General features: G+C 34.9%; 1 protein-coding gene across 6 annotated transcripts in view; it reads right to left on the bottom strand.

Annotated features, from left to right (window-relative positions):
• Nucleotides 1–19,478: 19,478 nt before the first annotated feature.
• The window catches only part of MEMO1 (mediator of cell motility 1), a 95,507-nt gene continuing 94,447 nt past the window's right edge, over nucleotides 19,479–20,538 (bottom strand). For 3 of the 6 annotated variants that reach the window (XM_036334951.1, XM_036334950.1, XM_036334953.1), the window contains one exon: nucleotides 19,479–20,140. In XM_036334951.1, the coding sequence (XP_036190844.1) occupies nucleotides 20,009–20,140 (132 nt within the window). In that variant the 3' untranslated portion in view covers nucleotides 19,479–20,008. The remainder of the gene's footprint in view (nucleotides 20,141–20,538) is intronic. The other 3 variants (XM_036334949.1, XM_036334948.1, XM_036334947.1) reach the window with 1 other exon arrangement.

The following is a 20,538-nucleotide window of genomic DNA, read 5'->3' as shown; positions in this document are numbered from 1 at the left end:
GGGGTATGGGAGGTAGACAATTAGGTAAATATGATTAAGAAACAAAAAATTTCTCTTAAATAAAACATTCTGGGCTCTAACACTGCTGTTACTGTTGCTTTGCAATTTTCTCATTTTTTAAACCTCAACATTCTCATCTATAAAATGGAACTAATGTATCTTGCAGGGTTGTTGTGAGAATTAAGTGAGTTCATGATAATAAAGCGTATCTTTTAACAGATGGTGATTATTATTATAAGCCGATTTAAATACCTCCTAAAAAAAAAAAAGCTTAAAGACAAAATAAAAACTGAGAGCCAGAGCAGAGGCCTCTCCCCTTTCTGGACTAGGACTTTACCTCTCCTTTAGTGCTGAAGCAAGGCCACTCCCTCCCCTGGTGCAGTGAGGACATCTGCAAGGTTTAAGGAGAAGCCTGACTCATGGAGAGGAAGTCGCCCCACCAGGCTAATGTCCCGTCTGGGGTGGTTCAAAGATTTTGGAAATACCAGCTTTGATGTCCTCTGTAGTTTGCCACTTCACCTCCCACTCTCTCATCCATGACGACTCAACACTAGAGCCTGGCTCGGCCAGAGCACAAAGGCCATCCTAGTAGAAACATGGCCAAGGACATAGGGCAGTGGGAAAAAAAGCCAGGCAGGTCACTTTGGCTACCTCTACCCAAACCTGTACAAAGGGAGAGTATAATGTCATTCATAAGTGGAATGTAAAAAAAAACACTCTTAGAAATAGAATAAACTGGGGGTTGACAGTGGCTGGGGGTGAGGGACCTGGAGAGATTTTGGTCAAAAGACACATACTTGCAGTTAGAAGTTAAGTAAGACCTACCGAGCTAGTGCACAGCATGGTGATTACAGCCAACGGCACTGAATTACATATTTCAAAGCTGCTACGAGACTGGATCTTAAATGTTCTCACCGCAAAAAAATAAAATAAAATAAAGAAATAATCACATGACAGGATGGAGGTGTTAGCTAACACTATGGTGGTGATCATACTGCAGTATAAAACTTATCAAGTCAACTCTCTGCACACCTTAAATTTACACAATATCATGTGTCAATTACATCACAATTTGTTTAAAGAATTCTTCCACCATCTCTACTTTCATTTGTCTCTTAAAACTTTCTAAATATACAGAATAATAAGAGCATCATCCTGTTCAGCAAGGCTCTTTTAACATTATTTATTTTTCAGATGTTATTCTGGTGGCCCTGTGAAAGACAGGTAAGACAGGTATTATATTATCGACATGGCTAATAAGTAGGAAAGGCAGGATTCAAACAAAGTTCTTCCTTGAAAACGACTCTAAGACTTAGAGCCTAGAGATGAGAAAAATGCTAGATATTTTTTTTACTATACATAATATTCTTTATTTTGCATTTTTCATTGAAATAATATATATATCTTGGAGGTCATCCCTTAACATACACGAAGTGTTTTGCAATTTTTTCAGCTGCATAATATTCCATTGCATGAATGTGTCATAGTTTACCAATTTCCATTCTTTTCTTTCCTTTTAAAAAAATTTTTTTAATTTTTAATTGAATTTATTGGGGTGGCATTGGTTAATAAGACCACACAGGTTTCAATTGCACAACTGCATCCTGCATCCTGGGGTCACCACCCAAAGTCAAGTCTCTTTCATCACCATTTGCTGTCCCTTCTTTGACCTCTTCTACCTCCCCCATCCCCACCCCAGTGATTACCATATTATTGTGTGTGTGTGGGGGGGGGTTTGCTTAACCCCTTCACCTTTTCTACCCAGCCCCCCAACACCTCCTGTGTCCCAACAGCTGTCAGTCTGTTCTCTGTATCTATGATTTAAAAAAAGAAGGAAATCTTAGCTTTTGTGACAGCATGGATGGACTTGGAGAGTATCGTGCTAAGTAAAATACACCAGTCAGATAAAGACAAATACCATATGATTTCACTTATATGTGGAATCTAATGAACAAAAAAACAAAATAGAAACAGAATTTCTGATATGCTGAGCTTCTGTAGATAGCAGGAGCCAAATGAGATAGGCAGCTAACTTTGAACAGCTTACCAATTTGAAAAATAATTGGCGTATAGTGGCCTAAGGTATTACATTGTCATATCCTTCTTTTAGCTCTGAATTTCCCAGATCTGCTTAAGTATCTTTCTAGTCCCAGCCAGTTCAACTTGGACAGCCTCTAAATAAAATTAGAGTAGGCGCTTTGTGTACAGGACTATTTGAAGCACAATGCTGACACCTAGTGTACTGGCTGCATAATTTCCTTCATTCTGTTTTACTTCTGTCCCTCCTTTCCCTACGTCCCTCCCTCCATCTGTCCTTCCTCCCCTTCTTCCCTGCGTCTTTCCTCCCTTTCAAGAATGGCTGTTTGCAGAGGCATCGATACATGAAACAGACTGACAGCTGTCAGAGGGAGGAGGAAAGGGGAACTGGATGAAAGATGAAGGGATTAGCCAAGAAACATATACACGGAACACAAAGACACAGACAACAGTGTGGTGATCGCCAGAGGAAAATGAGGGTGGGGGCTAGGTGGGGGTAAAGAGGGGGGAATGGAAATGGAAAGAGACTTTGCTTTGATGTTTTATGGAGTTGTACACTTGAAAGCTGTATGGATTTGCAAACTAATGTCACCGATAAATTTAATTTTTTTAAATGAGTTAAGATATACCAACCATTGAGGATTTACAACATGTTAAGCATTGCGCTAAGCACTTTAAACATATTTATCTTCCTTAACTATAAGTAATTCTTTATGATCACCCCAATTTTTCAAAAAAAAAAAAAGAAAAGAAAAGAAAAGAAGCTTAAAGAGTTTAGTCAAATGCCTTTACTGCAAAAGTTAGGGTTCAGATGCAGATGTCTGACTCTGCAGTTAGAGCACTCAACCCCTATTTTTAAAGGAATCATGTTTTATTGGGCGGTTAAGTTCATTTATATGCATTCACTTGTAGTACATATTTGCACAGACTTCTCCCAAGACTATTCCTAAGAGTTAATGTAGGAAATGTGACAAATCTGAGGTCTGCAACTCTGAGCCAGCCCTTTTCTTGATTTAATAAATGTCTGCAGCAGGATGTCAGCCCTAGAGCTAACCACATGCTTGTTCTCATCCTCTCTCCGAGGGCAGGGAAGACTCTCAGAGTCTCTGGGTAGGTTCTGGTGACCTCTGGTGTTTCCAAAAGAACACTTATCCTGTGAGCAATATACAGTGCAGTGTAGTTCTTTGTGAGGGGAGTGTCTCTTCCCTCAAGTTGTCTTGTTTCTTCTTCCAGACTGAGTGCTCCAAGAACCCAAAGCATGCGCCTTTCTGTTTTGAAGGCAAAAAGTTTGGCATATAGTGGGCCCTCAATAAAATGCTGAATACATTAATGATAGACTGAGAATCTGTTATTTCTTTTCTAAAGTTATTTTCTATGCACCTGTTACTTAGAATGTACAGGTATTTGAGTACAGTTGCTTAGTGCCTGGTGTTAAGATTATGGTTGTGAGTACAATCCCCAAGGGAGCTGCTTAGCGTCTCTCTCAGAAGACATGGTCCCCGGGGTGTGACAGTGCCTCTCCCCGAGAACTTTCAAGAGGAACTTTTATGTCCCTTTCTCTTCTCCCTTCACTGTTCCACTGTTTCCAGTCTGGTAGTAAGACTGTCCGCTCTGTTCATGCAGTGGGAGTAGAACAGTGGGAGGGGTAAGGAACAAGCTGTGTCGTGCTTTTCCGTCAGTTTGACCAAGCATAACTGTCTGCTCTCGGGGCTTCCCTTTTGGATCAGCCTGATTTTAGACTTTGGATTTAAATCTTTATAATTAGTAAACCTGAAAAGAGCCTGTCAAAATATTTTTAGACTGGTTCTTCTACAATAGTTTTACTCCCCACTTGGCTAGTATATAGTGGATCAGAGAAAGTACTTTGAATAACTTCAATCTTCTTAATTTTATTGAGGCTTCTGTCCTTGCCCGGTATACGGTGAATCTTTGTGATTGTTCCACATGGGCTTAAGAGACAATACATTCTACCAATTAGTTTTATTTGGTTAATAATATTGTTCGAGTCTTCTACACCCTTACTCATTTTCTCTCAACTCATTCCGTCGTTATGAAAAAGTTCTTCTGAAATATCCAGCTATGATTGTGAATATGTCAACTTCCCCTTCCCATTTTATCAGTTTTTTATTTTTGTATTTTGACTTTATTAGGTACAACAGAGTTAAGATCCTTATTTCCCCTTGATGAGTTGACGGGTCATCACAATGCAATGTCCCTGGTTACCCGTGTTGGTCAGAGAATATTCTACATGACTAACACAGCCACTCCTCTCTCTCTGGACTTCTGTTTACATAAAATTGGATCTCGCTTTTTAATCCCATCTGACAATATCTACTTTTGATTGTGGTGTTTGGGCCATTTTCATTTAATATAATTATTCATGTAAACAGCATTTTTTATAGTTGTTTCTATTTGTCTCATCTGTTCTTTGTTCCTTTTCTCTTATCCTAACTTTTTTTGGGTTCACTGAAGGGTTTTGTTTTGCTTTAATTATTTCCATTATTGGCTAATTACTGTTTGTTTTGTTATTCTGTCTTAGCAATTGCTAGTTTACAATACAGTTTATCTTCAAATAACATTTTACCACTTCACATATCCTGTACTAGTAAGACCCTTACAATGCATACTTCCCATTCCCCACTCACACTGATACTTCTTGCATTTTACTTTCTACATATGCTATGAACACCAAACACATTAATATTTTTTCTTTAAACCATTTTTTAAGATTAAACAAGGAAAACATCCTTTTTATTTACCATTTCTCACAGTCTCTTCTTTGTGTGGATTCAAATTTCCATGTTATTTTTTCTGCTGGGAAAACTTACTTTTCTTGTAGTATTGGTCTACCGACAATGGATTATCTCACCTTTTGTCTGTGTTTAACTTCAATTTTAAAAAGCCTGTTTTGGGGTCGAACATTTTGTGTTTATAAGTTTTTTTCTCCTTTAGTACTTTGAAGACATCCTTCCATTGTGTTATAGCCTGCATAGTTCCTGGTAAATCAGTTGTCATTTTTATCTTTGTCTCTTTGTACTTATTTTCCCCATCCCCTCTGGTATAAATTTTCTTTGCATCAATCACTTTCAGCAATTTGATTATAATGTGCTTTGCTGTGTGTGTGGTGGCTGTGTCTCAGTTCCCTCCCGAGAAAGGAGCCCCACCAAAAAAAAATCTGACTTAGAAAACCATGGGGCTGGCATCCTGAGACCAAAGGTCTGTGGTCAACTAAAAAGCCACTCTTAAAGGGCCAGCACTCAGGGCAGAAACAGCCAGTGAGAAATGTCCAGACTTCATGTGCAAGGGTTTTATTTGCTAATCTTGAAGCACAGGCCGGAGGGGCAGGAGCCTGATGGGATACAACACAGGGTGGTGACCTCGGACACTTACCTTCAGCTCTCCTCTGCCACACCCCCAAATGCCAGAATCTCCCAATGGGGAGGCTGCCACCCAGGGGTGCTCTTCTGGCTTTGGTGGACTGGACAGCTGATGTCCCTGGGTCCCACAGGACGTAATAGGAAAGACAGTTCTTGGCCACCAACACCCCAGGGCACTACACGGAGAAGAGATAAATACACTGGTCTTCCTGAGAAAGAGGCCCATTTGCTTGTCCTGGAGCTTTGGCCTGAGGTGTGCTCTCAGGAAACCTGGCCAAGAGATGCCATCTTTACACTCTCCCTTGCTAGTTAGCCATTATCTCCCAAAAACGAGTGTTATGTGCTGGTTTGGTGTTTGCGAATCCCTGGCTCTGGTGGCCAGCAGGGCTTACACTTGCAGACCCACAGGGCTGTATACATTTGCATACAGTGGGGCCTTGACTTACGAGTGTCCCGACTAACGAGTTTTTTAAGATACGAGCCCTCTTCTCGGCCGATTTTTTGCTTTGAGTTGCGAGCTAAAATTCGGGTTACGAGCCAGCTTCAGACACCCCACCGCTAGTTGGCGCAGTGAACGTCACAGTGAACGCCACAACATCAGCCCAGCATCACGTCTCACTCCTTCACTTTGATTTGACATACAAGTAATTTGAGTTACGAGCTCCATCACGGAACGAATTAAACTCGTAAGTCAAGGCCCCACTGTACTTTAAAAGCTGCTCCCTGTCTGCCCTTCAATCAGCCTGAATTAATCCAGGTGCTGACTGAGATCCTCCACTTTGGGACACTGACAGGTCTTGACACAACTAAAATAGAATAGGTCACTTGGACAATCACAAAGGTGTGAGAGAAACCAGAGCTAGAGCAGGGAGAAAGATAAGGTTCATCTCCTAAACAAGGCCATTCCTTCAAGACTGGGAGAGGTGGCCATTTCATCTAATGCATAGAAACCAACATAGACTTGAAACTGGACCACTATCTTACACAAAAATTAATTCAAAATGGATTAAAGACTTGACTGTAGGAGTAAAACCATAAAACTCTAAAAAGAAAATATAGATGGTTAAGCTCCTTGACATCAGTCTTGGCGATGACTTTTTGGATCTCACTATAAAGCAAAGGTAACAAAAATAAATAATATGTAAATAAACAAGTGGGATTACATCAAATTAAAAAGCTTCTGTACAGCAAAGGAAATAAATCATCAACAAAATGAAAAGGCAACCTAATGAATAGGAGAAAATACAAACCATACATCTGCTAAGAAGCTAATATAAAAAAATAGACAAAAAACTCATACAACTCAAAGAAAAGATAATCTGAAAAGTGGGCAGTTTGAATATTTTTTCAAAGAAAACATACAGATGGCTAACAGGTACACGAAGAAATGCTCAATATCACTAATCAGGGAAATGCAAATCAAAACCAAAATGAAATTATCAGCTCACACCTATTGGAATGACTATTATCAAAAAGACAAGAAATAACAAGTGTTGGAGAGGATGTGGAGAAAAGGGAAGCCTTATGCATTACTGGTGGGAATGAAAATTGGTGTAGCCACTATGGAAAACAGAATGGACCCATTTCTGGCTATTTATACAAAGAAAATGAAAACACTAACTTGAAAAGATATTGTCACCATGTTCATTACAGCATTATTTACAATCGCCAAGATAAAAAAAAGCAACCTAAGAGTCCATTAATAGATAAATGTATAAAGATGTGGTATAAGCTTCCAGTTATAAAGTCCTGGGGATGTAATGTACAGCATGGTAGTTAATAATACTATATTGCATATTTGAAAACTGCTGAGAGTAAATTTTAAAAATCCTCATCACAAGAAAAAAAAATTCTAACTATATGCAGTGATAGATGTTAACTAGACTTATTGTAGTGATCATTTCACAATATATACGAATATCTAATCATTATGTTGTATACCTGAAACCAATGTCATATGTCAATTATACCTCAAAAAAGAAATCAATGATATTCTTTACTAAAGGAAAAAACATTGGTTGGTAAATGACCATAAAACAAAAAAACATGTATCCCTTCTAAGATCATGTATTAAAGAAACTCAGATTGTAAGTTCTGTTTAGGATAAATTTGTCCTCCTATGCACAAAGGAACCCCATTCCAGAAAAAAACTAAAAATCCATTTTTATTAATGATTTTGAAGGTAATATAAACAACATATTTACATACATGTTTATAAACATTTACATAAAACGATTTTTCCTCTTTTTAAAATATTTTTTTCATTTGGCAAAATATTAAAACATTACTTATCATAAGCAATGAAACCCGTTACCATTATAATTAGTCATTTCTTCCCTTCACCCTTTTCCTTATATTCAATACACTTAAAGAATACCTAAATTGACACTGGCATTTAGAAGGACAGTGAACTAAAGCAGTATGATTAACAGTAGGACTGCTCTGTTAAGAAATAATGCTAACATAAATACTCGTTAAGATAAGAAATACGGTAATTGCACACTTACAGGTCTTATTCACCCTGATTTATTGCAATGGAGGATGGAGAAACAGAAAAGGAGAGGGAAGAAGGGCAAGAAGGTGACTGGCTTCTTCAGGGGGGTGCAAGGGTTGGTGTTTTGGGGGGATGGCATAAAGCACCCTGGAACACCACTACAAGGGAGAACATGCCCAACACCATCCCTGCAGGCAAACATGGAGTTGGTGTGTGAAGGATATTAAATCTCCTGAACTCTTTTCCATTAAAAAAAAAAAAAAAAAAAAAAAAAAAAGCCATGGGTAAGGCTACCAAGGAATGAAGACTGTCTTCAGCCAGAAGCCACAGGCTCAGAGCTACCTTGAATAGGCTTTTGTTGTTTTTAACATGGGGGTGGCAGGGAATACAACAAAAAGGAAAGGAAAATGGGCACAGGTCAGGGTCTCTTCTCTTCATATCACTATCTTTTATTTTAGAGGAACTGTCTTTTTAAATGTTAGGAGATAATAAGGTTATGGAATTAAGCCACTAATACCATTATATAATTACCTGTGTCGATGAACTAGAAGACGGAAGGTGTCAATGAACTAAAAGTGGATAGAGAACCAGATAAATCTTGGCATTTACTGCTTTAGTTCTTAAATACATAGACTATAATGAAAACATACATTGTCTTTTTCCTAGGAATAGCCAATTTGTCTTCAATTGATTTTTAAATTAAAATATTTTGACTATTTGTTTATTTTTCTTATATTCTTCATTTACAAAACCTCATTATCTTCATTTGAAAGCACATTACTCTTCTTTGAACATGAAAAAAAATCCATGCTCAAAAAACTCAGTATCCCTATTTTGCTACACAATCTGTTATTTTCTTGAGGGTGTTCTAGGCTGATCTGTAAATAAGCACTTGGAAAAGGTTTATTCTTTAAGAATATTAAGTGCTGTAAGCTCTCTTATAAGAGAGGGAAGTAAAGTATATGTCCTTATCACAGTACTATGCATCTTAAGCAAAAAGACTAAAAATCAGTGAACATAATTCCACTTCCAAATGTCTAGTTTTCCTAGAGGTAGCGAAAAATAACAGTGTAGAAACTAACAAGGAAACCTAAAAGATTCTAACCAGAAAACTGTTGTTAGCATGTAATATTGAAAATACTATAAAATTCCTGCTAACATATATTTCTCTAAGCTATTTTATAACAAGAGTAACTTCAGTCAGATGAGTTGGTAACAGAAAACTAAAGTTATTATAGAGAGACATCTCTTCACTTCAAGAGGTAAAGTTTCAAGAATGGACAAAGGAAATGTAGTTGTTACATATAAAACAGTGGTTCTCAACCTTCCTAATGCCGCGACCCTTTAATACAGTTCCTCATGTTGTGGGACTCCCAATTTCATTGTTACAAATTGAACATAATTAAAGCATAGTGATTAATCACAAAAACAATATGTAATTATATATGTGTTTTCCAATGGTCTTAGGCGACCCCCAAAGGGGTCGCGACCCACAGGTTTAGAACCGCTGATATAAAAGCTGTTACATGCACTGACCCAAAGTTCCTTTTAGTAATAAACTAGTAATGATTTAAATATTACATTATTACCTACATTTCTATTATCTAACAAATTATTTAAATCTCCATTTCAAAAATAAGCATAAACAAATGTGAAATTCAAACCTCAGAGGGAAGGTAGGGGAGGGTGGGGGTATGGGGAGAGATCAACCAAAGGACTTATATGCTAGCATATATAGGTCTAACCAATGGACACAGACAACAGGGGGGGTGAGGGCAAGAGTGGGGGGGGATGGGGAGTAATGTGGGGATAAGGACACATACGTAATAACTTAATCAATAAAAAATTTAAAAAAAATAAAAATGCTTTTATGCAAAAAAAAAATAACTTGTTAATAATGCAGTCTCTACATTACACTTAATATATAAATTACAACCAAACAAATTTTTTAATCCTTGCCTAAGGGTTGTTTGTTTTTATTGATTTGAGAGAGACAAAAGGGAGAGGGAGGAAGAAACATCGATGTAAGAGTGAAAAATTGATCAGCATGCCCCCACCGGGGATCAAACCGGCAACCTAGGCCTGTGCCCTGACTGGGAATCTATGGGGCAACCTTTTGGTCACGGGACAACAATCCAACCAAGCCACACTGGCAAGGACAAAAATCAAACAATTTTAAAACTACTCTCCTATAAATATCTGAGTGGAAACTGATATCCTTTAGATATTCAATCATAAACTCTATGCAAAACAGCTTGCCTAAATTTCAGTCTGCTTAGTACTAACAATTAGTTGAACTATCCCCATTCAATAATGTAAACATTTAATTAAAAATTACTTTTGTTAAGATAATAAATGTGACCATTTTTAAAGCAGTAAAAATTGCAAGTCAGGTACTGAGAGGTACAATATTTTCCTAACACAAAAACAATGATGAGAACCAGAAATTATAAAATTATCTGTGGCAATTATGGAGATATTTTTAACTGAAAATTTTTAAATGCTAAAACATGTACCAAGAACTTGCAGGAATTGACTAATCTTATAAGAGTCAGCAAATTAACCAACATCCAGAAATACACCGTCCAATACAAGTACTTAACATGAATAAGAGGCAAAAGTCATTTCTAAACGTTAAAAAGGCCAAGTTGTACTTTAATATTTTGGACAAAGGAATTGCTTAAGTGGCCTACTGGTGATGAAAAATATGTAAGCTTTTAAAAAGATATAATTTTTCAAGCTTGCTTTACATCAAGTTATCATGAGATTGTCCACAATTAACACAAGAAGTCAGCTTCCAGTAAAGACTTTAAAAGATATTCCTGATTTTTAATCACTTTGTCTAACATTCCTTACAGAAAAGAATTTATTGTTCAGGAAATGGGCCAGCTTCCTTGACACATTTTTAAAAATCATACTTGGTTCTTACACCAGATTTTCAATCTGCCACACTGAGGTACTTGAAATGCCAAAAGCCTGGACTTCAGTAATAAATTAGGTAGTTTTATTTGAATGTAATATGCATAAAAAGTATAACTTTTTTGAAGTAACATAACTTGTATTTACAAATGACTATTTACTTAAACGGACCATATGCTAATTCCAATATACCACCACTGGAGATTTGGGGGAATTTCCACTTTAGAGCAGTTTAATATGTCTCAGAGAAAGGCAGACTCATTCCTCTGTAACTAACATATTTTTCCCCTAAACCGTATTATCCAATCTAATCACCCAAGTGACATCTGCCCATTTCTAACAGACAAATATAACCTCAAAGGTCAAGAAATGTCCTGTCTTATATTCAAAAGAACATGGCAGAACCTAAAGGAACCACAAGGCAACTACATTCAGGAAAACACTCTGCATACACTATCTGGTATTTTTGTTAAAAAGTTATGAGATGTTCAAGATATTACTTTAGAATCTTTAATGCTTTTTTTCCTGTGGGAAAATATTTGTGTATGATAATCTTAGGGTGGCTCTATAAACAGAACTATAAACTTGCTTAAATTCATCTATGTTCTATCTCAGAAATCTAATCAATACCTAATAAGGCACATAAATCACAATTGTACCCGGGAAAACAAAAGAAACTGATAACATGTACCTAAAATGAATATACATTTCCCATACCTTTTTTAAAAAAACAACATATAAAAACCAGTATTTCTAATTCAAAAAAGTTATCAAAGAAGTTACAATGCACTAAATTTAGAGTTTATTCAGTTTATAAACTCCATATTCCTTAATCCTTAATAAGATCACAAAAAGAACTTGAGTTAACAAAGATCACAGAATAATCTCTGGGGAAATTATCTTTACAGGCAATGTTAGGAAAGGCTAATCTTGGTCTCTGATTATAAATAAGCAAGTCCTGATTAAAAAAAAAAAAATGAGCAAGTTGGATCGAATTAGAAAATAATCTATAATTTTGCTTCAACTAAATTCCATTTTAACTTAATTTCTACCCAAATACCCATTGTGTCCTTCTTAACTCATTTGGATAATCAGCGAAAAACTTTTGTAGAAGACAAACAGATAAGATAGGAAGATTTCCATATATTTACCTTGCATTTTTACTTTAGATTTTTGGCCTTAAATCTTTCCTTTGTTATGAAATGGAGCTAAGAAAATTAAATTTAACATGGATGCAATTACAAGACAAATTAAAATAGTCAGATTAAAATACTTGTTTTAGGACTTATCCAAAATTATTATTTTAAAAAAAATCTTTCATATCTAATAAGCATACTAAGTAATCACTTATTTCCCAAATCAAACGTGGTTTAGTTTGTCCCAGAAACAGACTCAAAGATAAAAAGCTCATTTGGGAGGTAATTCCAGGAAAGGTTAATAAAGAATGGGAAGGAGACAGAAAAGAGGCAGAAAATTTTTTTAAAACGCATTTAAAATTTTCCTGCTGTGAGCAATGAGGTCCAGTCCCACCGGAAACCCCAGGAGACCATGGGAAACAGGCCTCAGAGTATTACCAGTAGGGCAAGAAAGCTGCAATTATTATCCTCCAACGCTCCCATCCATCACTGGCTGATGGCTGGCTCCAGTGGATTATCTTCCTAGCACTTCCACTCTGCCCTGTGTGCAGACGAGAACATCCAGGGCAAAGCCGCGGGTGCTTGCAGCACACTTTATGCATGCACAAGAATGGTAAGTCAAGTATCTGCTGCAAAGTCTCACCATTAGTAAGACTCACAGACCAAATAACTTAAATTTCATTTTTCTCACTGTTCCATCACAAAGAAGCAGTGCATTTTAATGATGCAAGCCATAGAACAGAATTGTAAGGTCTAAAAGTAAACACCCCAGCAAAGAAAATGGAAGTCTGTAGAATCATTAGTATTTCAACAAACCAAAAGAAATCTATTTTTGTCTGAATTAATCAAAATAGACATTTACATGAATGATTCCCATTTTTATTGAATTTGCAAAACCCTTTTACTATTCAATTCAATATGGTACCTCAAAAAGCCAGCACCAAAAATAAAACACAGAATAATAATATGGCATATAGTATTTGTAACACACAGGACTGAAAATTAGAGGAGCTGAATTCTTGTCCTAGCTCTAATACTAACTAGCCATGTGAACTTACATAAGTCATGTTATTTGTATGGGCCTAAGTTCTCCATCAGTAAAAGTAAGATAATAATAATGTCTAGCTTACTTATTGTTTAAATTAAGAGGAAAGAAAAAGTTGTGAAACATTTTAAAAGTACAATGTATTAAAAAAAATACAATGTAATAAATAGTAAGATATTTTTATTATGGTCATAAAATATCAAAGGTAAAAGGTCCTTAGGAGTCACAGTATTCAATTCAAACCCATATAAATAAAGACATTAACTCACTAGAAAACAGCAGTGACTTATTTCAGCAACTCAGTAGCAACTCCCTGGCAAAGCTGAAAATGGATTCTAGTGCAACGTTCCTAGCGCTCCCTAGCATCTCTCCACTTGGGATTTGGCTGGACATGTCACAGGGCAAGCAGCAAAAAGGACATCTAATTTAATTATTTTTAAATAACAGTAAACACCATAGGATATTGCAAAATATGAGCTAAGAATCATGGGCCAATGGTTTCAAATTACCGGATCACTTACATTACCATTCATTTCCTTTGGCATTACAAAGAGCATAGGTATATTAAATTCTACCATCTTTTTGAATTAGTAAGAACTTGGTTTCCACAATTAAACACTGAAAATGGGGGGGCCAATTAAAAAGTGTTTCCAGCCCTAACTGGTTTGGCTCAGTGGATAGAGCATCAGCCTGCGGACTGAAGGGTCCCAGGTTCAATTCCAGTCAAGGGCATGTACCTTGGTTGTGCGCACATCCCCAGTAGAGGGTGTTCAGGAGGCAACTGATTGATGTTGCTCTCTCATCGATGTTTCTAACTCTCTATCCCTCTCCCTTCCTCTCTCTAAAAAATCAATAAAATATATATATTTTTTAAAAAATGTTTCCGATTAAAAGGTTTATTAACATGGGGATAAGGACACATATGTAATAACTTAATCAATAAAAAAAATTTAAAAAAAAGGTTTATATTTTCCTGTCCAATATATATATATATATATATATTTTTTTTAAAGTGTTTCCAATTAAAAGGTTTATTAACATGGGGATAAGGACACATATGTAATAACTTAATAAAAAATTTTTAAAAAAAGGTTTATATTTTCCTGTCCTTTAGAAAACACTCCATATAAAGATGGCTTTTTGTTCTCCTTCTTTAAAATTCAATTCATCAAAATTGAACACCAACTAAATATCTATTATGTGTTAGATTCAAAAGGGTAAATTTTAAATGGAAAAAAAAGAAAAATTTCCATTTATAAAATTGTTAAGTTAAAAATACTTTTATTAGATCTAGTTCAACAGTCTAAATATTTAATTTTTAAAAATTCATACAACTCAGTGTCATATCATTCTAGTTTTTTAGTTTTTATCTTTTCAATACTTTTTACTTAAATGTATATAACATCACATTCAGTAAGTAATTCAGAGAATATCATAGTCAGAAAAACTAAAATATTTCCAAGTTTACATTGACAGATTTAAAGACCAGAACCTCAGTCATAGTCATAGTCTAAAACACTTGGCTTTCAATAGCTTCTCAATAATGGTATTTATATTCTCTTTGGTTTTAATATTAGGTTTAATATTAGGACAGAAAAAATATGACTAGTATATCTAGTAAAGTTACAAACCTTACTTTACAGTATAAAATATGTATTTGAACATAATTTACAATTTATATGAAAAACCAATTGCATTACATTATGGCTTTCAAAATCAGGAGAATTGGCATTTAATTTTTTCCCATTGTTTTTATAGGATGATTGGCCAAAACTTTACGTTAGAATTAAACACACACACACACACACACACACACACACAGAATAAATGTGGGTACAAACCACTCTGGGATCACTGTAGAACCCTTGGACAAATGTCAGGCCTAAAACCCTAAAATTCTTCACATAGTACCCAACAAGCAGACTCTGTCAATCAATGATAGAGTCTAACTCATGATAGGCTAACTAAATCCATCCGCAAGAATGACTATCAAAAGGCAGAGGTCCCAGTTGCCAGCATTGCTCGAGGGCAACTTTACCAAATGATGACACTGTGACATGCCATGCAACTCTATTTGCAGGTAGGAGGAGAGGAAGAGCGTAGAGAAAAAGTTATCCACCAGCTGCTGCTCATTCCCCTACCATTTTGACATTAATAGGTATAAAAAAGAGCAAGCTCCCTCAATACCCTTTTTTTTCTGCTAATGATATGGCTGTTTTAGATTCAAAAAGCATCTGTGTTTAATAAAGATAGGTCATTTATTCAAAGACCACTTAAATTATTTTAGTAAATGGCAGAACTCTACCTTATATTTAAATGTTGGAACTAAACAAAAGTACATTAATTATCCTAAGTGTCCAATGTTCCACCACTAATAATTATCATCTTATCAAGTTATAATATGTGTTAAAAGTTAGTGTTAAATTATCAAAATCAATTTTTACTTAAAAATGACTTCCCTTAAGAGTTTTATACAAATGAAAAATGTTTCATTTTATTTGTATTAATTCTATTAGCTTTTTTCAGCGTGGTGACCCATAATTTTAGATCTATCCCACAATATACCCAGGTGATGCTGATGCCGAGTGCAGGGATTCTACTTCAGAACCCCGATCTAGCTTTTGTTTGAATACTTCCAATGATTTTATGAGGACAAAGCCAGCCACTTTTCATTTAGAAATCCACATAAGGAACATGAAATACAGAACCAGAAACTTTCATTTCTTACAATTAATTTTTCCATCAATAACAACACAGAGTAATCCTATTCCTTCTTACATATGGCAGTCACTCAAATCTTCTCCAAAATAAACATCGCCAATTTCCTGGACTGCATCCCACTTACCACACCACTCACGCCTTTCGCATTCTGGTTGTCTCCCTGTGAACATTTAACTCATAATGTCCCTCTAAACATGTGGCACATACAATTTAACAAATAATGTAAACGTTTTAGTCTAAATATCAGAGTACATTTGGTTTATTACATCTCTGAATCAGTAATAGTTTTATAACTATATTAGGTCTTTCAGCAATTATATCACCGCACTTCCCAACTGCCAATCTATGGACTGATACTTGAAGTTTTCAGTGATCTAGAGTAAATGAGAAAAGAACAGTGTAATAATTCTTCCATCGACTTAAAATTTTTCAGGTTAAATAACTTTAATTCTGAGTTTACGTCCTTCCTAAATATTGGGGAAAGGGAAAGGTGTAAAGTGATGGTGATAGAAGTCTTTACATGGCAAAAACAAAGTCTCACATTTCACAATCTCTCTTAAATTATTGGTCTAGTGTCCTAAAATACTCAGGTAAAAAGGTCCATCTGATCCATTCTTTTTTGTTTTTTAATCCATTCTTTACTACCATCTAGGTAGTTAAGTGCTTGGAAAAATTTATATAATTTGCAACAACCAATCACAACCCCCACTCATGACACAATTTATGGCAGCTAAGCAAAGCTCCAGTGGGCTCCAGCAAATAAAAGGGCTTCGAAGTGTTTTTAACACAAGTTCCTATTTTCCCTTACCCACTTCCCACTTACCTTTATAATCCTAAATAACACTCAAAACCAGCAAACTAAACTACATCAAATTAAGAGAGGGTTGGGATGATACAACCATTTGTTGCAGTTTAAATTACTAGCCAATAATTTGAACTGCAAGTGAACTACACCATCTAGGGCAGGGGACAGCAAACTACCAGCCACGGACCAAATCCAGCTCAGTGTCTTTTGGGTTTAGTGGAACACATTGTCTATGGCTGCTTTTGTACTACAATAACAAAGGTAAATAAATAAAACAGAGATCATTTGGCCTGCAAAACCAAAATATTTACTATGTAACCCTTTACCAAAAGCATTTGCCAACCTCTACTCTAGGGTAATGAACTATTTGCTACCAAAGAAAATTTTTGAGACCTACAACAATAACCGTTAATCAACTCCGGGTGCCTGTACCATTCATATTAAAATATCTAAATATAAACACTGGACTATCTGAATAGTCCTTTATCCTACTCTGTATAAAGACTTGTTGCCCACCCAAAATGAAGAATTTACTTACCTGCTCACTGAGCTAATCTTTAACATACATTTCTCAAGAACTCACTAGTGAAATAGTGAAGAATCCATGAATACACTGCTCTGTGTAATCTAAGGTTTAAAAAAAAAGTTGCAAATAACTCAAAGTAAAAATAAAGAAGAAACTATATAAAACTACATAATAATTTCATTTACATTTTAGATTTGCAAATACAAAACACTGCTAAAGGCACTTAAAGTAGAAAAGCTTAAGTTCAACAATTTAGGTAATCTTAACCACATTAAATAATACATATTAATTTTCCTTTTCTATTAAAAATGACTTTCATTTTCATGTATGTAGAGTTAGAAGAAAAAAATAATACTTCTAATCTAATTCAATCATGTAGCTTTAAACATATGTGACACCAGAATCTCTAAAGAGTAAAATCACATTAAAGTATTTTAAAACTGGAAAGTGCTTAAGAGATTACTTCCACGTTTTACAGGTGAGAAAGTTTTGATACAACATGAAATATCTATGGTGAGAGAATTAATTGGTAGCAGAGGCAGAGCTAGAACCGAACACTCAACTATCAGCTTGGGACTCTTTCTAGTTAATGACTGAGCATGAAAGACAAGCTCATATTCTAGGAAAGGGATGATGTTGAAATATTCTAGAGTTTTAAATGTACAGTAAACATACTAATAAGGCTACTGCCCACTCAACCTAGCAACCCTCTTGTGTTTTTTATTAAACAATCAACTATAACATTACAGAAGGAAAAAACTGATTCATTGTAAAGCCATTCATTAATTAGAATGATCAAAAGAACAAATATTTGCTTAACAAACTGTCAAAGATTTAAAAAATAAAAATCAATAGTCAAGAAGAGCAGTATGAGTATTCCTATATTGCTAATTTGGCACAAATTTTCTGAAGGGTAATTTGATCATATTTTAAAGAGCCTAAAAAAGTTCTCAGCATCTAAACCAATTATCCCATTTCCATGAATATACCCTAAAGAACTAGTCTAATACAGAGTTCAAATTTCACATACAAAGATGTCCATCTGCAATTATTTATAATTTTGAAATATTAGAAACAATCTAATATTCAAGGAGAGAATGGGTTCAATTATGGTATATTCATATAACAGAATATTAGGCAGTCATTTTTTAAAAATCACATTTTTAAAGATATGGGGAAGGACTTATAATCTTAAGTTAGAAAAGTAGGATACAACTATATGGTCAGTATAATCTCAATATTGTTATTATGCACACACACAATCACATGTACACACTCATACATATAAATAGCATAGACAAAGACAAAGAAAATACAAAAAAATTAATAGTATTATCTCTGGATAGTGAAATTGCAGACAATTTTTTCTCTTCTTTATACTTTTCAGTATTTTCTAAATTTTCCATAGTCATGTATTAGTTTTATACTCAGAAAACATTAAAAATTCATTCCATAGTCAATTCTGAAAATTTTACATTCTATATAGTAAATAAGGAATAAATATTTATAGCACTTAAAAATGTATCTAAATTATGGGAAATAAATCAATAATATGTTAGAGTATAATTTCCACATATGTTTAGGTGGGTAATTTTGAATCCAAAAGCAGCATTATTTTATCTCAATTTTTGTGTATAGAAAGTTGATATTTAGTAAATAAGAAATGCAATTTTTAAATAAAATTGGTGCAAGGCATCTAAAAATTGTGCTATTCTGGTATATCATTGAAGATATAAATGTTCCCCAATGTAATGAAGATACCCACTGTTAGATTAAAATAGGTATAATCTAGTACATGCATGGTGGCCAATAATTACCTAACTGAATACATTTTTTTTCCAATGTGATTAGAATTGGTCTATGCTAAAGGAAGAAATACAACACCATACCATTATTTTAGTTGGAAGAGCCGCACCAAAAGTCATGAAAAAATATTTTAGAACTATAAAAAAATCCAGTGGCTTTTTGTTGTTATTGTTAATGATGTCTTGCTAAAAATTCAAGTCAAAGTGCTTAAAGCACTTAAAAAGCATAGCAGCAGTCTATGGTCTGCAATGATTTAAAAAACTCTAAGAATACTCTTCAATGTTTCCTCATTTGCAGACTACTGCCTATCAAACACTATCTTTAGAGGAAAGGACTACATCTATGTTCTTTTATCAATCTTGAATATACAATATAGTAATGACACAAAGTGATGTCACACACAAAAAAAATTATGTAATTTAAAAAGCTAGCTTTAAAATATGATTCTAATATCTGTGATAAAAAATCACATATATATGCAAAATATAAAATACATCCTAACATATTTTTATATAAGAACTGAAGTTTACCACTTTTAACATAAAAATTGAGATGAATTAATAAAAAACAATTTTCATATATACCACAGAGCAATAAGTTTAAATCAGACTATTTTGAGTTGTGTAGCCCTTTATTAGCAACTAAAATAGAAGGTATCTGTTGTACAACACGGGTAGTAATTGACTATAACTGGAGAATTATTATATTCTAATACAGATCATTTATAAATGCAATTTCTTTATTAAAAAGCTTCCACCTTTTTTGTCTGTGTACAATTTGCAAAACTATTCTGAAAGCGGAATATATGTGCACAAGTCTGCAAAGAGTGCAAATTTAGAATATGGTAAATGCTTTACAAGTTACTTTCAAAACACTGCCACAACTGGGCCATTACATTGCCATCTTCTTTGATCAAAATATTTGATGCCAGCCTTCCTTCCACTGCCCTAAACTATAAAGCATTTTTTAATGAGTTGAAATTAAGGAAGGACTACACCTACTAGAAAAGAAGAGAAGAAAGTTCTATTTGTTTGAGGTTTCAGAATCCCCCCAAACCAGGATCTGGGTCTTGGTAAGGGCTAGGCTGGGACCCCGAACAGAGTATGAGTATGTGCAGGTGGCATCCCTGAGGATTCAGAGCGTCAGTGGACCGTCAGTGCTCCAGCAGCGTAACTCACTGAACTGTCTTGCCAGTTTCTGCACTGGCTTGACTGAGCATAATTCAAAAAGGAAAAGCTCATATTCATTCCATTCTTCTGGAGCTCTGTAATAGCCTAAAAAAAGAAAGATGTGATTAGCATTCTTTGAATGCGTTGGTGGCTTAACTTGGCTCACTTCACAGCTGGTGGCTAGATCTCTTTCACTCGTCACTTGTTTCTTTAATTTCTCTTCAACTCATGTTAAATAGGAATAAATGATAATTCCTAATTTAATTCTATCAAAGTACTTCTTTGATAAGACCACTTAAAAACAAAAGCAAATTAATTCATAGCATCTTTCTCTCTTTTCTCTAAACCAAATCTTAGCTACTCTACTATCTTGAATTGTTGCAGTCTTTTCTTTGTCTGACTCTGGCTAAGGTTAAAATGTATATAAATTAAGTTTCAAGAGGTATACCAGGATTTTTACTTTAATTGAGCCTATTATTACTTCGTCCTCCTCCCATTCCTAA

This window comes from Myotis myotis, unplaced genomic scaffold (genome assembly GCF_014108235.1).
Source record: "Myotis myotis isolate mMyoMyo1 unplaced genomic scaffold, mMyoMyo1.p scaffold_m19_p_14, whole genome shotgun sequence".
Lineage (NCBI taxonomy): Eukaryota > Metazoa > Chordata > Mammalia > Chiroptera > Vespertilionidae > Myotis > Myotis myotis.
Note: the sequence above shows the minus strand (reverse complement) of the source record. Positions and strands in the feature narration are given on the sequence as shown.